At 32.6% G+C, this 17,318-nt stretch overlaps 1 protein-coding gene across 4 annotated transcripts in view; it reads left to right on the forward strand.

The window, feature by feature from the left end:
• LOC106884435 (E3 ubiquitin-protein ligase HERC2) overlaps nt 1-17,318 on the forward strand; it is a 265,512-nt gene that overhangs the window by 247,044 nt on the left and 1,150 nt on the right. For all 4 annotated transcript variants that reach the window (XM_052973690.1, XM_052973692.1, XM_052973693.1 and 1 more), the window contains 10 exons: nt 574-713; nt 1,367-1,462; nt 3,384-3,676; nt 4,046-4,129; nt 4,459-4,600; nt 5,130-5,324; nt 7,159-7,293; nt 7,405-7,564; nt 8,178-8,283; nt 16,563-16,775. In XM_052973690.1, coding sequence (XP_052829650.1) covers nt 574-713; nt 1,367-1,462; nt 3,384-3,676; nt 4,046-4,129; nt 4,459-4,600; nt 5,130-5,324; nt 7,159-7,293; nt 7,405-7,564; nt 8,178-8,283; nt 16,563-16,775 — 1,564 coding nt within the window. The remainder of the gene's footprint in view (nt 1-573; nt 714-1,366; nt 1,463-3,383; nt 3,677-4,045; nt 4,130-4,458; nt 4,601-5,129; nt 5,325-7,158; nt 7,294-7,404; nt 7,565-8,177; nt 8,284-16,562; nt 16,776-17,318) is intronic.

Here is a 17,318-nt window from a genome sequence, read left to right on the forward strand (position 1 = left end):
ACATGTCCTGATGTCACACGAATCAGTCTCTCTGCCTAAATTTTAAATAGATCCTGTGCCTCATGGATAAGCCCGAGAGAGCAACAGGAAAACACTGCTGTGTCTTTGCCAAGAAAAATCGTGAATTTTGATGATGGTGTATTGTGACTGTTATTGTATCATTGACTGGTCTTGCCTAGTGTTACATAATTCCTGTTGTAATTCCTAAACTGAGTAAGCCACAAGGTTTAATGAAGAAAATGTGATGTTTCAGTTGTTCTCAGTATTTTATTGTGATGATTTAAGAAAGGAAAAAATTAACCCATATGGTATTTTAACTTTTCGCAGTGTTAAGTCTGATCTTCTACTGTTTTAGCTATAAATTTATTGAATGTTAACAATTAGCATATCTACTAATATTGTCAAAAAAACAATCTGTGTTAAATTGTCATCCTTGCCACATTCTACTTTGGTAGAATGGCCATGTTGTTGTGAAGACATGTGAAAGAGAGATAGGAAGACGTGAGTATGCTTGTGACAAAACTTGTGTGATTTATTTCACATAAATGGTAATTTTTGTATTCAATTGTTTAGGGGTAAAGGTGATTATCACAGACTTGGACATGGAACTGATGATCATGTACGGAAACCTAGACGTGTATCAGCTTTACAAGGCAAGAAAGTGATTGATATTGCTTGCGGATCACTGCATTGTGTTGCCTGCACCGATACTGGTAAGGTGTATAAGCTTTTAATTCATTTTGTTCTTCAACAAAAAGTGTTTACAAAAGTTAATAATTTATGACTAAATATCAAATGAAAATATTTCATGGTCAACAGTTCCAATTTCCTCACAATATTTGATACCTATAGGATATATCATTTCAGCTGTCTTCGAATAAAAAACTGGTTTCCCTTTAAAACCAGATAGATAGGTATTATCTTGTAACATCCAACACCTTTTTGCACTGATAGATCACAATTCAAGCAAGAAAAATACTTTTAACACATGAATGCCCTTAGAAAACTTTACAATGCTTTAACAGTAACTTTTTGCATGTTATTTTTGTAATACTGTGCATAATTTTATGGATACTCATGTGTAGCCATCAAAATCATAAATTTGCTCCAAAAGTATCAAAATGTAAAATGCTTCAGGCCAAACAATTCCGTTTATTTAATATTGATAGGATTTTGTGTTAGTTTCGTTTCTATGTGTATGATATAATTTCAATCTGTGTTTGTAAAATGCAGTCTCACTTAGCCCATTTACTGAGTCTGTGTGTAATGTATTTTCTGTGTTTACTCCATTAATAGCTCATTTGCAGTTTTTTCCTATATGTTCTAAATACTAGTCAATTTGAAAATGTTTTCTATTCATTTTCAGGTGAGGTCTATACATGGGGTGATAATGATGAAGGTCAGTTAGGAGATGGCACCACAAATGCTATCCAAAGACCCAGGCTTGTCACAGCACTTCAGGGTAAGTTTTTTTCTTTTTTATAAATGTAATTTCTACAAGAAGTTAATACATGATTAATTCAAAACTGAGAATAAATAAGCATTAAGTCTGAGACTTTAAAAAACATTGGGCTTTTTAAGAACCAATTTCTGTCACCTTAAAAGCACTTGAAGTAAATATCTAATATAATATTCTTTCAATGGCTTATAAACACCTTCCACGCTGCAAAAAGAAATTAGTTATTCAGTTAAGATAAATAATAGTCTTGTATTTTAGAACATGAAAATATAGTCATAGTGTGTACATATTAAAATTTGTCACATTCAAATCTCAATTATGAGGTAAATTTCAAAAGAATAGTTTTTTAACTCTTTTGTTACCAACCAGGCTGAAACTGGCTCTGGCTCTGTAGTACAAATGTCTTGTTTTGATAAGTTTTGAATTAAAATCTTCCACCAAACCTTAGTCACAATTTATGTTCATAACACTAGCTTAATAATAACTAAGTTATTTTACTAACTACTTTGTTATATATAAAATTAGTTGAAAGAAACACAGAGCATCTCAAAACAAAATATGGTAATGAAAGGGTTAAGGAGTTGTGTTGATGGGATTAAAATGCTTTCTTTGCAAAGAGTCATCATTTAGCATTTGTTTTCCATCCTGACATGTGTTGAATGGTTTGGAAAAGTACAAGTTATAGAGCTGTGTCAGGGCTCAATGTCAGCTTTAGCATAGTTTCTACATCTGTATGCATTTCCTAACATCACTTTACAATGTGTAGAGGGTGCTTTTTTGTGACACCAGTGAGGGAGATCGCTAAGACTTGCAAGACAAAGAAAAGAAAAGAAAAAAACTTTTTGACTGACTAGGATTATATTTGAGAGTGGGGGGGGGGGCTTTATACAAGGTGTTGGAGGTTAAAATACAGAAAATATGTCAAGCATTACACTTAGCATAATGTTGCATTGAAGAGCGTTTATTGGAAAGCTAAGTTAATAAGATACTGGGTGCATTTTGACATGTAAAAAGCACTTAGCCCGCTCGACGGGTTAGTTGGTGTTTGGACCTTGCCAAAACACTTAGGAGTCTGGTGTAGTCTTCTACCTGGCCAGCTCCTGTCAAACTGTCCAACCCATGCTATCATAGAAGAGAGACATTAAACAATGATGATAATGATCTCTGGCATACTCTAAAGTGATTATTCTTCCCTGACAGATACTAAACCCCAAATGTCAACCATTGACTGCATTTACTACATATGGTCTGTCATCTATTAGGATCAGTAGTTCTCAACCATTTGATTCCTATTTTATTCTGATGGACCCCCATAACCTTTTTTGATGTTTAAAAACTAGTTTTATAGATACTTCTTTCAAAATTTGTATTTTGTTTCTCACCCATTTATTTGTGTAGGTTTGCAATAGCACTTGCTAAGAGATGGGAAACATGTTTAACTATATAAAAGGTTAAAGAACCCTAGCAGTTTCTTAAATACATCTGAAGCAAAATTGTTTTCATGGACCCTTAAACTACTAACATGGATCTCTAATTTACAAATTTGCATGCATGGACACCTGCCTCCTCCAGATCTTATATGCACTCCAGTTAAGAGCCACTGGTTTAGATAATCATTTGATTTCAACAATCTACACCAATCATTTAACTGTTATTTGCTGTCAAGAAGAAAATTAATGTGCTACTAGATTATTTCACAATTTCTCTGAATTTCTGGATATAAGTTTTAAAAATTACATTATAAAGAAGAGACTATACATTGTCAATAATTGGGCAAATATGGTGTAGGACAAATATTTCACAATGTCATCACCATAATACATACTGTTTTAATTTTTGTAATATGTAAAGGTAAAATGTTTGATATTTGCTCAAGGATCATTACATTATGTTTTTAATGATAACATTTTTTTTCCAACTATAGGTACAAAAATAAACAGAGTTGCATGTGGGTCTGCACATAGTTTAGCTTGGTCTACCAACAAACCAATCAGTGCTGGGAAGTTGCCTTCAGTCATACCATTAGAATATAATCACCTCCAGTCCATTGAAATCCCTGTTCTTCGAAACAGACTTGTATTGCTTCATCACTTCTCAGATCTATTTTGTCCGTCGATACCAATGTTTGATCTCCAGGAAGGTGGATCCGAATGCAGTAGAGGAGAGGTTCTAACTAATCTAAACGCTCTTCGTGGAGTTTTAGTTTCTGCTTCAAAGGTAAACTTTTTCTTTTTTCTTTAGTGTAAAATATTGCTGTGTTACACTATCTTTGTTTTCATACCATTAATTCTTTTTTAATTAATTATGAGATATTGGTTAATTATGCATTAATGGTGGGGGAGGGGGTTATGCATATGAGCTACTCCATTGTTCGGTGTTAGCAATTTAAGTAAGTGACAAATGAATTTGTTATCTTCATAATTGGACTGCCTGCAAATTACTTCCTAAATGAAATTATATCTTTTTATTTTAGTGAAAACATGATTGTTATTTTCAGTTTCCATAATTTCTTTCTTAGATTTGTGTGTTGTTCTATCAGCAGTAACTTGAATTCAATGTCCTTTTGTAAATTTTCTTTTACTGTAGGAAGCTTCTTTCCGGAAAGTTGTGCAAGCGACAGCAGTCAGAGATCGACAACATGGACCAGTTGTAGAACTAAACAGAATTCAAGTAAGTCTGACTTTTGATAATGTTTCTTTATCAATGGAAATGTATTTTTGTTACTTCAACCTCATGTAACCACTGACCTTAGACCCCCCCCCCTCCAGGAACTTCCATTTTTCTTTCCTGTGCCTTGGTTTAATATATAATCTATTATAAATCATCCCTATGTCCTTTCTAAAAACTCTGGTGCCATCTCTATATTAAAATCTCATGTTGTATGACTGGAGGAAAAAAATATCGATGCTATAGACATTTTAAAAAGGCATAGGTTTCAAAACTTCCTTTTTCTCCTTAAATCTATATCAGTTAATTTGAGCACATATTTATTATTATAGGTAAAAAGATCTCGAAGTCGTGGTGGGCTTGCTGGGCCTGATGGTACTAAATCAGTATTTGGACAGATGGCTGCAAAGATGAGTGTTTTTGGTCCTGATAGCTTAATGCTACCACACCGAGTATGGAAAGTTAAATTTGTTGGTAAGATTTCAATTGATATTCTTTTAAATCGTAACATTTTCATATAAACATGTCCTGAATCTATATATTTCAGATATAATGGCTGCATAATTTCTTTGAAACTTGTATAGTTTTGAAGAACATAAATTTTTATAGAACTTTCTAAAGATTGTGTTGCCCTCAGATTTGTCTTTTTTTTCAATGAAAACTCTATTTAATTCTTTCATTGCTGTATTTCTGTTGAAATTTGGTGTTTGTTTCAATTAAGTTGGAAAAGAATTTATTAACTTTTATCATTATTAACCTGGTGCTTTGAACATAATTTAACATGAAATTTTGATGGAAAGTTTTTAATTAAGATCATTAAGATAACTGGGTTTATATCATAGCACTAAGGACAATTTCATGCAGCTTGTTATCAAAATGGTTTCAGCCATAAACTACATCTTTTTTGCTGAAATATTTCTTTTCCTAGCAGGCTGTGTATTTTGTTTTTTATGTTTTATAATCTCATGTCATCTTAAAAAAACAATTCTCAATGTTATTTCAGGTGAAAGTGTCGACGATTGTGGAGGAGGATATAGTGAGTCAATTGCTGAAATGTGTGATGAACTTCAAAATGGCTCACTTTCATTACTCATTGTAACACCAAATGGCCGAGATGAGTCTGGAGCAAATCGTGACTGCTTTTTATTAAATCCAATGTTGAAATCGCCACTTCATCAAAACATGTTTAGATATTTAGGTAACCAATTTTACTAAACATTATCTTTATGTATCTAGTGACATTCTTTTAGTTTCAACACTGTTAAAATATAGGTATATATATTATAATAAGATTGTGAATGTTTTATAGCCTGGTGTTAGATATATAATTTAACAAAGCAGAAGGAAAGAAAGTATTTACATGATGCAATACAATTACTATTACACGAAACTCAACGCTCTCAATCAATGGCTCACAGTGTACTTCTTACCCGAATTGTTCACAGTACTTCATTTTATAGTATTGTGTCAGTCCATTTTTAGTCACTTGTAGGTGGACAGAATCCTTTCACAACAGTATGTAATGCATAATTTATATTAGGAATGGTTGTTTGGTTAAGTACTCTTCTAAAACATGGTTTTGGGTTTGGTCTCTTGCTGCATAATAACTTTTGACTAGTCGACATGCATGTCTGCTTGCATGTTGACCTCTGCTATGTGAGTGAAATTTGGTTGGCAGAAACGTTAGCACGCCGTGCGAAATGCTTAGCGGTATTTTGTCTACCACTGCATCCTGAATTCAAATTCCGCCAAGGTTGATTTTGCCTTTCATCCTTTCGGGGTCAATAAATTAAGTAGCAGTTATGCACTGGGGTCGATGTAATCGACTTAATCCCTTGTTTGTCCCCTCTATGTTTAGCCCCTTGTGAGCAGTAAAGAAATAAGAAACTGTAGAGGAGAGTGTCATATACACAAGAAACACACACACCGTGTGGTTGAGAAGCTTGCTTCACAATGATGTGTCCTTAGGTTCAGTCCCATTGTATGACACCTTGAGCAAGTGTCTTCTATAGTCTCAGGCCAACTAAAGCCTTGTGAGTAGATTTGGTACACAAACTGAAAAAAAGCCTGTAGGGTGTATGTGTGTCCTTGTATTATATTTGTCCCCCCTGCACTGCTTGACAATGGTGCTGGTTTGTTTGCATCCCCATAACTTAGTGGTTTGGCAAAAAGACCAATAGAATAAAGTAACAGGCTCTAAACAAGAAAAAAAAAAACTGGGGTCAGTTTGTTCAACTAAATTCTTTGAGGTGGTACCCCAGAATGATTGCTGTCCAGTAACTGAAACAAAAAATATAAACTGTGTGTGTGTTTATATCTGTGCATGTCTTCACTCCAATGCTGTTCCCTTAGCATTGTTAGTTCTTTTGTCCCACATGAAGAAGTCAGGCAGCTCAAGTCATGGAATACCTTACTCGACAAATGCGTCAGGAAAAGACTCAGCAGAGTCTCATTCCAGCTCATACCAGTAGAGAGAAAGCAGACATAATGTGATAATAGTTTTTAAATTTAGCATAAGACCTGAAATTTGTGGGGAGAAAAGATAATTAAATCAATTATAGTATTTTACTCACTGGTATTCTTTATTGACCCTTGGAAGCATGGTAGGCATTCCTGCTATAGTGAGAACAGGTTAAACATCGTCTCTGTCAGATTCCCAGTAAAGGGGTAATGAACAACACATAGAAAAAGAAGATGCGGCCGATTCTGTCCATTGGTTTGTCTGCAATCATTACTTTTGAGTTGTATATGCAACTGTATATTTTTATTTTGCTCAGGGGCCCAGATGGAGGATAAAGTTAGACATAGGCAACTGGGTCTAAGAGTGTTAAACCTTAGCAGGATTTGAACTTAGAATATAAAAAGCCAGAACAAATACTGCAAGTCATTTTGTCCACCTACAAATAATGATAATAAAGGATAGCTATTGGTATCTAGAAAATACAAAATGCATGATTAAACTTCAATTTTAGTCTGATTTGTAATTATGATAGTAGCAACAATAACTATGCATTTATATATTTACTTTCAAGGAATGCTGATGGGTATTGCAATTCGAACTGGAAGTCCACTTAGCCTTAATATAGCGGAACCTGTTTGGAAACAACTTGCAGGGATGCCTCTGACAATAAGTGATTTGACTGAGGTTGATAAAGATTTTGTTCCTGGTACGTTTACTTTTTTTTTTTTTTTTTTTTTTTTGTTAATCAGACTATTAATACTTGGTAAGATATACTCTCATACACAATGCTTTTTCTTTTTACTCTGTTTTATTATAGGATTAATGTGTATCAAGGAAATGCTCAATGCAGATCTAAGAAATGCTGACATGCCATTTAGCGTCCCCAGTGCTTCTGGTCAGGAAATGCAATTATCTATGAAATATCGTATCACTCCCGAAAACAGATCAGAGTACATTAAATCAGCAATGAACTATCGGTAACGTTATAGAATAGTTTTTAATATAATCAATTCTGCTTTGTTAACCCTTCAGCATCCAGATTACTCTGTCAAATGTGATGCTTATTTATTCTCATTGTTTAGAAGTAATTGTGCATTATCATTAAGATTTTGATGATCTGGTTTCTTATAGAATCACATTGTAGGGTAAATGTGAGAGGTTGGATCTGGCCAGTTTGAACATAAAACAAGCAGAATATTATGGCCAGTTTAAATGCTAAAGGGTTAAACGAGTAGGGTATGTGCTTATAACTTTTTTTTTTCTTTTTTTTTGTGTCCACATTGAAAATTTTAACTCTTTTGTAATCATGTAAGACAACATACATGTAGGATGTATGTGTGCATCAGTATTTAGAGATTTAACTCTTTTTTTTTTGTACAGGGTGTCTCATTGATTGGATACATTCATTTGTACTTCACAAGATAGGGAGTACTCATCCAAGCTTGTTCAATCCAATTTAAAATGTGAACCATCATTACAAGACACTTGTAATAATCATTTTATTATTAAACAAAATATGTAAATTGTTAAAATATATAAGCCTCTTGTGTTATACACTTAAAGACCAGCTAGCTTCTCATTCTTAAACAGGTTGCATGAGTTTGATGACCAAATAAGATGGGTGCGAGAAGGCATGGCCAAAGTTATACCAGTACCATTATTGTCACTTTTCACTGGATTTGAGCTAGAAACTATGGTAAGTACTTTTAATTTTAAATGTACTAATTACATTGTATAGTTAATTTTGTTCAATAAAGTTAAAATACTTAATTTTTTTTTAAATGTAGAAGCTAATTATTTTAACTATCTTTCATTCATATTAAATTTTTTTTTTTTTTTGAAGTTATTACCTCAGTAGTATATTACATAATCCATTCTAGCATAGAAAAGATTTTGTAAGTAATGACTAAATGAAAACTTAGAAAATATGTTAAGTGAAATAACTTCAGTAAATTTTTATATTTGTATTTCCTATGCTGTTAATATATTCTTCATTTCAGCGTTTTTTATTTTTTTTTATTTTTTATACTTTGAAAGTGTACTCAGTTGTTCTCTAAAATGCTCGGTATAACAGCAAAAATTGCTCAGAACACAAATTTCAAATTGCAATACTGTGTTATTGCAAAAAATGTTACTCTCAAAACTGTGTTCTAAAATTTAGCATATATCAAATAAAGAGTTTAATGCAAGGAATGTTCAAAATTTTATTTTTAAATACCCTGTTTTTATTTCTAAAAAAAATACCTTTGAAAGAAGTTTACTAAAAGACATTCATTCTGTAGAAAAAGGCTTGTGTGGTGCATGTCCATAGGGATCTTGTATTGTAGAAGCTCTGATCATCAAAGTGTCTTTTTCTATTTTTAACCTTCCTGAAAAGATTCTATAGAACTGTACTTCAGTGTATAAATATGGAAGTTAAGAAAACATTTTGCATTATGGAATTACCTCATTTTGGCAAAGCTAACGGTGATGCAACCATTCTGCATTGCTAAGGTCTATAGAATTTGTATGTTTTTTATACATGATTTTATTCATTTCCATAACATTAAAGAAATTGGATCAAAGTGCCCTGTCTAAGAAACAAAGCAATACTTTTAGATCTATTTCTCAAAACACAAAGCAGATTTCCATGGTTGGTTAATATAATTCATATTTTCTGCTCAGTATCAATCAAGTGTAATTGACAAAAGATAACATTGCCTGATACTGAAAAATGAGTTGAATATATTTTAATCTCTTCATGTAGCATGCCCATATAAAGATACAACACTGGCTCCTTGTTACTTTCCATTAGTTTATACAGGGCCTATTTAACTCTGAACCAGGAGAACCAGTTCACATAACATCAGAGCATGTTCACACCCAGGTGGGTCTGTGAAATATATGTGTAAGGGCCAGCTCAACTGTGGGTCTTGTATACCTTAGCAGCTGCAAGACTATATTCTGCTACTTCACCCATAACTGGAACCTTTGTCAGTTACTACTACTCAGGAGTAGTGCTTACTGAAAGATAACTCTCTACTCTTGAAATCTTGTGTTACAACCTCACCATGTTTTGTCCAAATGAAATATATTAATAATGTTGTAGATTGATTGGATGAAAATAACTATATCCCTCTATATTTAAATATCACCAGAGTTGGCTATTTGCTTTTACCCTCCTCTACTACATAAAATAATAGAGATAGCAATTCCTTTCCTCCCTTCTAATGCCTTACAGTTGATGAATGAAAGATGTAGGGAAGGGTGACAATTAAACATTTCTTTCTACTGGATGAATGTCAAATTGTTTTCTTTGGACTAAGAAATACTATTATTTGGTTATTTCTAAATTGTTTTCTAAATGACTATTATTATTTGAAAATTTCTAAAGCATTCCTTGCCATTGCTCTTTGGTAACCAAGTGGTTACCAACTTAAAATTTGTTACCTCTAAAATGCCTCCTCCAGCATACGGTTGGGTCAGTTTTGTTTTTTCATATTGAAATATCTCTTCAGCTCATTAGTGTTAATTATTTATATTTTATATTTAAAATATTTATAATTAACATGTGCTGCATTTAAAGTTGTATACCAACTTAAAATTTGTTACCTCTAAAATGCCTTCTTTAGCATTGGTTGGGTTAGTTTCAGTTTTTTTTTTTTTTCATGTTGAAATAACTGGTATATTTTATAATTAAGACATTTATAATCAACATGTGCTGCCTTTATTTGTGAGTAATTAATTAATTTTTCCTTTATTAGAACTGTTATGGTGTAGACTATTTCTCTTCAGTAATTCAAGTTCAGGTGTTTATAATTAATATCTACAAGGGTTAAATTTATAATTCTTCTGAAAGAATTTATGGATGTAGAAAAAAAAATGAAATAAAAAAATAAACACTTAATAAATTAATAGTCATGTGTCACATAATTCTTATGTTATTGATGTTTGTGACTTGATGTTAGAAGTCATTACAAACTCAACAACCAGTTACTGCATATCTTAACAGTCGACTTGATGTTAGTCATTACAAACTCAACAACCGGTCATTCTGTATCTTAATAGTAGATTGGGCTAATTACTGAATTTGAGTCTTCAGTATCTGATCTTGTATTATAACCTCTTCTTTTAAGCCAGAACTCTAGGACACTTATTTATCTAAATGAAAGTCATTTAACTTCAAATTTGTGTGTGTGTTTTGTCATAAGACTCACACAAACAAATCTCCTGAAAAACACACTTTGAGAAAAAAAAATCCTGCAGCAGCTAGATTTTTAAATTTTTTATTTGCCTTGAATTGTTTCATCTGTGGTGATAAATGTATATTTATCCAGTGTTATTCATCTGCAGAGCATCAACAAAATAGGCAGATTCTACTTATTTTTAATCAGTCTATAGCCAATGTTTTGCCTAATATCATATACAGAAGTTTCACAATTATCTGATTGTTCCAAGTAGCAATACTGAAGATGTAAAATGGTGGTAACTGGCACTGTAAGAATTAGTAGAACTGAAATTATTTATTATTTAGCCTGAGAACAAGGATGATGGCATTGCTATTTGCTAGTAGTAGGAGAGGTGGAGTACCTAATGTCAGTGGAGTCTAAGTATGTGATACTTTCAGAAAAGAGGTTTACTTTTGGTGTAGCCTGGATAGAAGAAACAATTTAGAAGATGGGGATGAGGGATATCATCCAGAATTTTTTTTTTTTTATCTAAGTTTACTGAAGAGATTGGTTTATTACCACAACATATTTGTTGCATTCTTTAGGGAGATTTAACCAAAGGCAAGCAAAAGAGGGAGAAAAAGATGTATAAATTGCATGCACAGTCATCTGACTTAACTCCTGCAAGGCTAATCAAAACACATCCTCGGGAGAGAAGTGAGATGGCGTGCATTAGCTTTCGAAACTTCAACATGGATAATCAACTTTGAACAATTTTGTTATTCTTTTCTACTGAGTCCCTCCTTATGAGCTATGTTACTTCCCCATCACGTATCAATTAAAGCATGCAGATAGTTACTAATTAATTAGCATTCAAATATTTTTCAAACTCTTTTTAATCACTGGACATTCTGTGTATAGTAAAAGATTAGGGTTAAAATTAATTTATGCTTGTGCAAAATGGGCTAAAACTTAACAAGGAAGCCTCTATGTACTTGCCTTCCTAAAAGTAGTGATCGGATTACACCCTACCATCTTAGAAGGGAGAAAATATATTGGTCTTTGATACCTCTCCCAAAAATAAAGATGGACTGGGGGTTTTTTTTTTTTTTTTTTTTTTTTTTTTTTTTTTTTTTTTTTTTTGGTAGAAGGTCAATATCTATGACCTTTTTTTCAGGACCGCTGTAGATGTCAATCCAGAGGCCTGGTCTTTAATGCTTTTCAGCTGAATGAACCTCACCAAAGACACAGCTGAGTTGTGGCATTAAACTAAGCACCAAATTAAATCTGTCCAATTCCAATGGCATAGTGTTTGGTTAGCTGATGCTTGCAGCTACCTGTCTTTAGCGTTGCACACTATGACTACAAGTCTACTTGCATCTAAGTAATAAACTTATGCCATTATTCTGAAGTATTTCTAGTAGGTTCTGCAATAAATACATTCATAAATTTTCTGACAGTTTAAGCATTGAGATTACTCCATCAAATGTAATATTTTTTTATTTACATTGTTTAGAATTATGGATTATCTTGTCGTTTTGAGATTTCAATGATAGCTCAAAGCTGCTAGATAATGTGGGATTGATTTAAAAGAATGTGAATAAATTAGTATTTACATTTGACAAAGTAATCTAAGTGCTAAGGTGTTGTCTTATAGCTACATAAGTCCAATTAATAATACACAAATAAGAAAAATCTATCCACCAATGCAGTGATGAGCATTCATTCTCATTGTCTGACATTTACACACACACACACACATACACACACATATATATATCTATAATAACTTTAGCCTGTGATGGGGTTGAATTAAAATTTAGATAATTAGGTACTCTCCACCCCTTACCCTGCCTTGGTACAGTTTCTATTAATTGTTCAAGCATCTTTTGCATGAATTTATGAAGAATGTCATTGGCTAGGAACAACATAGGACAATGTTACTAGCATGCACGACCATCTGACTTGTCTCCTGCTGAGCACAATCTGCATATCCTCGGGAGACAAGTGAGATGTCGTGCATTAGCTGATGAGACTACAGTCCTGATGGAATTACAAGCTGGCTTCTATTAACCCGAGGAGATGAGGCATCATCGTCATAAATAAGAATTATTGCTGTTAATGGTGGCAAGATAAAAAGAAGTTTTTGCTGTTTCTGTTTTGTATTGAACAACTGATTGATCACTTGATGTAAAAGTAAAATTTTTCTTTCAGAAAACATTGGTAATACTGGAGGAAAATGTTATTGTTCATATTAGAGAAAATATTCAGATAGACATTTTTTATCCTTTTATTTCGCAAACAATGACTTTGATTCTACTGCAATTGTCCAGCAATTCTCTTTTATGAGAGGGAGCTTTAGCCAAAGCAGAATCATTGGCTATGTAATCCAAAGTGTGTTTAAACCCACCTGTGATTGCTCCTAATTCTATGATACTTCCTGTTTTAAAGTAATCTAAATGAAAACCTTCCATCAAAATTTCATGTCACTTCATTCCAAGCTTAATAAATGAGTTATTTTGCTAAATTCTTCATCATTTTCAAAATAAATTGAAATAAAGACTAAGTCAACAGAAATATGGTTAATAAAGGGGTAGAGGTAACTTCAAGGTAGTTGGAAAAACAGCAGGGGAAAAGGTGTGCTGAAACGTTCCTATTTTTAAGGGTGTTGCAAAAGACATGGTTGGAAGCCCAACCTTCCAAGTTCTTTTACGTCATCATCATCATTTAACCTCCTCCTTCCATGCTGGCATGGGTTGGACAACTTCATAGGAGTTTTGGTGCGGTCTTTTATGGCTGGATGCCCTTCCTAGGACCAACCACTCCACAGAGTGGGGTGAGTGCTTTTTACATGGCATGATTTAGAAAAACTGAAGGCCTACTGCAATAAGTGTGAATCTGAGAGGGGAATATGTTAAATAAAATCATAATTAACTGATCCTCTTGTATTTTCTTTTACCCAAAGCCAGGAACTTTTCAGCACCCCCTTGTAAAAGACATGCTGATAATGTACAAAGACACAAGGCCAAAGGTGTGTTGACCTTCTGGACCTCTAACATGGAATTATTTTGGTTGAGGCACCATAGCGGGTGTAATTTATAGAGTTATGCATAGTTGAGACTTCAGAAGAAGCTCCGTGCTTAAATATTTATAATCGGCTCTAGGAAACTTTGGTGGTAATGAATGATGCACACTCATCTGGCAATCTATAATATATCTAATTAATTAGTAGGATACAATAGAGTTCATTAAGCCCTAATAAAATTTCATCTTAACTTTTATTAGTCTTGACGCCATAGGTATATGTATGTGGATATATGAATTGCAGAAGCTCTGATATGTATATGTCTTGTGTTAAATGAATTCAGAGACAATTGCAATAGACCATAAGGAGACATTTATTACAACTGCTAAAATTTGATATAACAAATTGGTAAGACAATTCAATTGTCAAAACATAGATTTTAAATGTTCATCAAAATGTAGATATGAATGTTAGAGAAAAACCTGAAATACAACATCACAATAATTCTGGTTCTATTCAAATGTTGGTAGGACACTAAGCATAATATCTAGGATTCTGGTTTGAAATTGGTTCAAACTGAAAACTGTAATTGAAGTCAAAATTGTTATCATGTCAAGGTCCCAGGCCACTCGTAGCAAGACTCTCCTCTCTTGGGACTTAGCGGGCCAGAAATTCTGATTTTATAACTGATAAACAGACGCTAGGCTAATCCATCATGTTAAAGACGTGGGCAGTCCAAGCAAAACTAAGTGGATCTGACCATCACCTGGTGAAGCAAAATGGGTAGTTAAAAGTAAAAAGCTACAATATGAGCAACTAAGGTTCAAGAGTGCTCATGCTGCTGCTACAGTCTCAAAGAACTTTAAAGATTATGAAGAGTGTAGTTGAAAACAGGCTACCACTAATAACTTTTGAATTAATTGAAATGGTAATGTAACAAAGTCATTAGTATTAATGAAAATTACTGTCAAAAGGAGGGAAGGGGAACAACTCCTGAAATTTTTAATGAATTAAAAATTAAAATGAAATGGTGGTATACAAGGAGGATGTAAATCTGACTTTCAGCAACCATGGGTATGGTTTTGGTTTCAGAAAATATAAAGTTTTTGGTATGAAAATAGTTTAATGATTGTTACCATAACTAAGAAACATCAGGCTTATTCTTGCTTCCACACCAAATAATTCTCTGGCCTTGATTGTTATGTATTCCACTGAGTAGGTTTAATATGTTTTAGAGTTGTTATCATAGCAACCAGAGATCTAGCTTATTCCACATACTACTTGCATCTCTCCAGCTAAGTTTTGGTCCAATTTTAATTTGGATAATTCTCTCCGGTCATTATTTGACAATTAGAATTCTTGTCTCTTAATTATAACTTTGGTTAATGATTTAGGGTCTTACTGTTTGTCATTGTATTATGGCTCTCGTTACTCTGCTTATTCTATTTGTTTACAATCAACTAGTTATTAGCTGAAATAACAATTATTCTGTTAAACCGCTTCTATGAGTATGGATGTGATGTGGTAGCCCGCATTATGTGAGTCATTAGTGATAGTAGTACACCAAATGTGATGACATCTCCAAAGACGATTTGTTTAATTTCTATGATATCACTATAGAACTTTCAGAGCGTTCCCTTGATTAACCATAATTTTAATATAAAATTCCGATATAACCAATGTTTGAATGAAAAATTTTATTTGAATTATGTTTTAATTTTAAACTGTAATATCTTTGACTGGATTATTATAGCTGAATAATATTGTGTTGTTAATTTCATGCTGAAATTATTCCACATTTCTTAACCCTTTTGATATCAAACTGCCTTAGATTTTGGCTTATGAAAGAAACTTCTAAAGCAATCTAAATTAAGACCTTCCATTCATATTTCTTATGTTCCAAACACCAACATAATACTGGCAGTTATTTTTATTTAATTCTTCAATTTCTTAATTAATTGAAACAAAGGCAGTCTTTTTCAAAATAAATTTGGTAATAGAGGGGGTTTAGATAATGCCATTTCAATTTGAAGGCCACCTTCTCTAGTAATGCACTGCACACTGACTTGTATGTAACATTACTAGAAAGGGGGAAAAAATATTTGTAGCTACTGTTTAAATGTTCTAAATGATTTTTTTTTTTTTTTTTTTTTTTTTTTTTTTTTGGAAAACAACATTAACTCAATCTATTCATAATCTGTATTTTTTAAAATTTCAAATATACTAGTGTTTATATCAAGCTTGTTTTTTTTTTCTTTTTGTGTTGATTTGTTTTTGTTTTTTTGTTTCAAAATTGGTTTTTATATACATAAATGTTAGCAAAGATGTTTATGTTGTCAGGCAATTTATATTTCTTAACTCTTCATTAATGCTCATTTTCACACTTAATTAATACTTTGTGTTTAAAGAGTGGTAACATTAGCACATTTGGTGAAGATGCTAGACTAGATGCTCTCAAAATCTCTAGTTTGGTCTTTCCCATTTGTGTTAAAATCAAACCAGGATTAATATTGTTGTTTATCCTTCTTACCTGTTGTATATTGAGGTTAATATTGATGATTGCTTAAATACCTGTTAAAAATCATTGTTACTTTATGAAATTAATGTTGCATATTGATGTTGATTATTTAAATACCAGTTAAGTCATTGTTATTTTCTGAGATTAATGTTGTATATTGATGTCAATTGCTTAAATATCAATTATATTTTATCAGTTTAATGTTATTGTTATTGCAGTTCTTGATTTTGCCAAGAACTCCAGTTTGTTGTTGTTGTTGTTGTATAATTTAAATTCTCAAATAGGTGTGTGGCAGTCCTGATATACCGTTGACTCTGCTGAAATCAGTGGCCACATATAAAGGTATAGATGCTACTGCACCTCTAATACAGTGGTTCTGGGCAGTAATGGAAGAATTTACTAACACTGAGAGGTCCTTGTTTTTGCGATTTGTTTGGGGCCGAACGCGATTACCACGAACTATTGCTGATTTCAGAGGAAGAGACTTTGTTTTACAGGTAATTTTTTACTGAGATGTTTTTTAAAGATACTTCAGTGTGATGACTCTTTTTAATCAGTACTTATTCATATTCATGTGATTATTTTATGAAGAGATAAACCTGCGGAATTCAGTTAATGCACAAAGCTAGTGGTTAGTTTGAAACTGCAAACCTTAACTGGCTTAAACCTCTAGCACTTAAATCAGTCATATATGTCTTCTTTTATGTACAATGTCATTGTGAAAATAAACAGTTGAGCCACTGAAAATAGTGCATAATTAATTCAAAACCGTATGAATAAATAAGCATTACATTTGACAGAGTAATCTGAATGCTAAAAGGTTAAATACCAAAAAGTTAAATTAGAGATTTATTTCTCATGAAGAAATTATTTTTTGTCACATCCAAAAAAAGACTGGTTCTTAATGTTGATACATTGTTGGTAGAGTTAGGACTAAATTATGTAGTAGAGCATTTAAGAAAATTATCAAACAGCTGCATTATGTATGAAAATAAGTCTTCATAAGAATCGCTTAGCATTTTTTTTTTTTTTTTTTTTTT

Source organism: Octopus bimaculoides, chromosome 16 (assembly GCF_001194135.2).
Source record: "Octopus bimaculoides isolate UCB-OBI-ISO-001 chromosome 16, ASM119413v2, whole genome shotgun sequence".
Classification (NCBI taxonomy): Eukaryota; Metazoa; Mollusca; class Cephalopoda; order Octopoda; family Octopodidae; genus Octopus; species Octopus bimaculoides.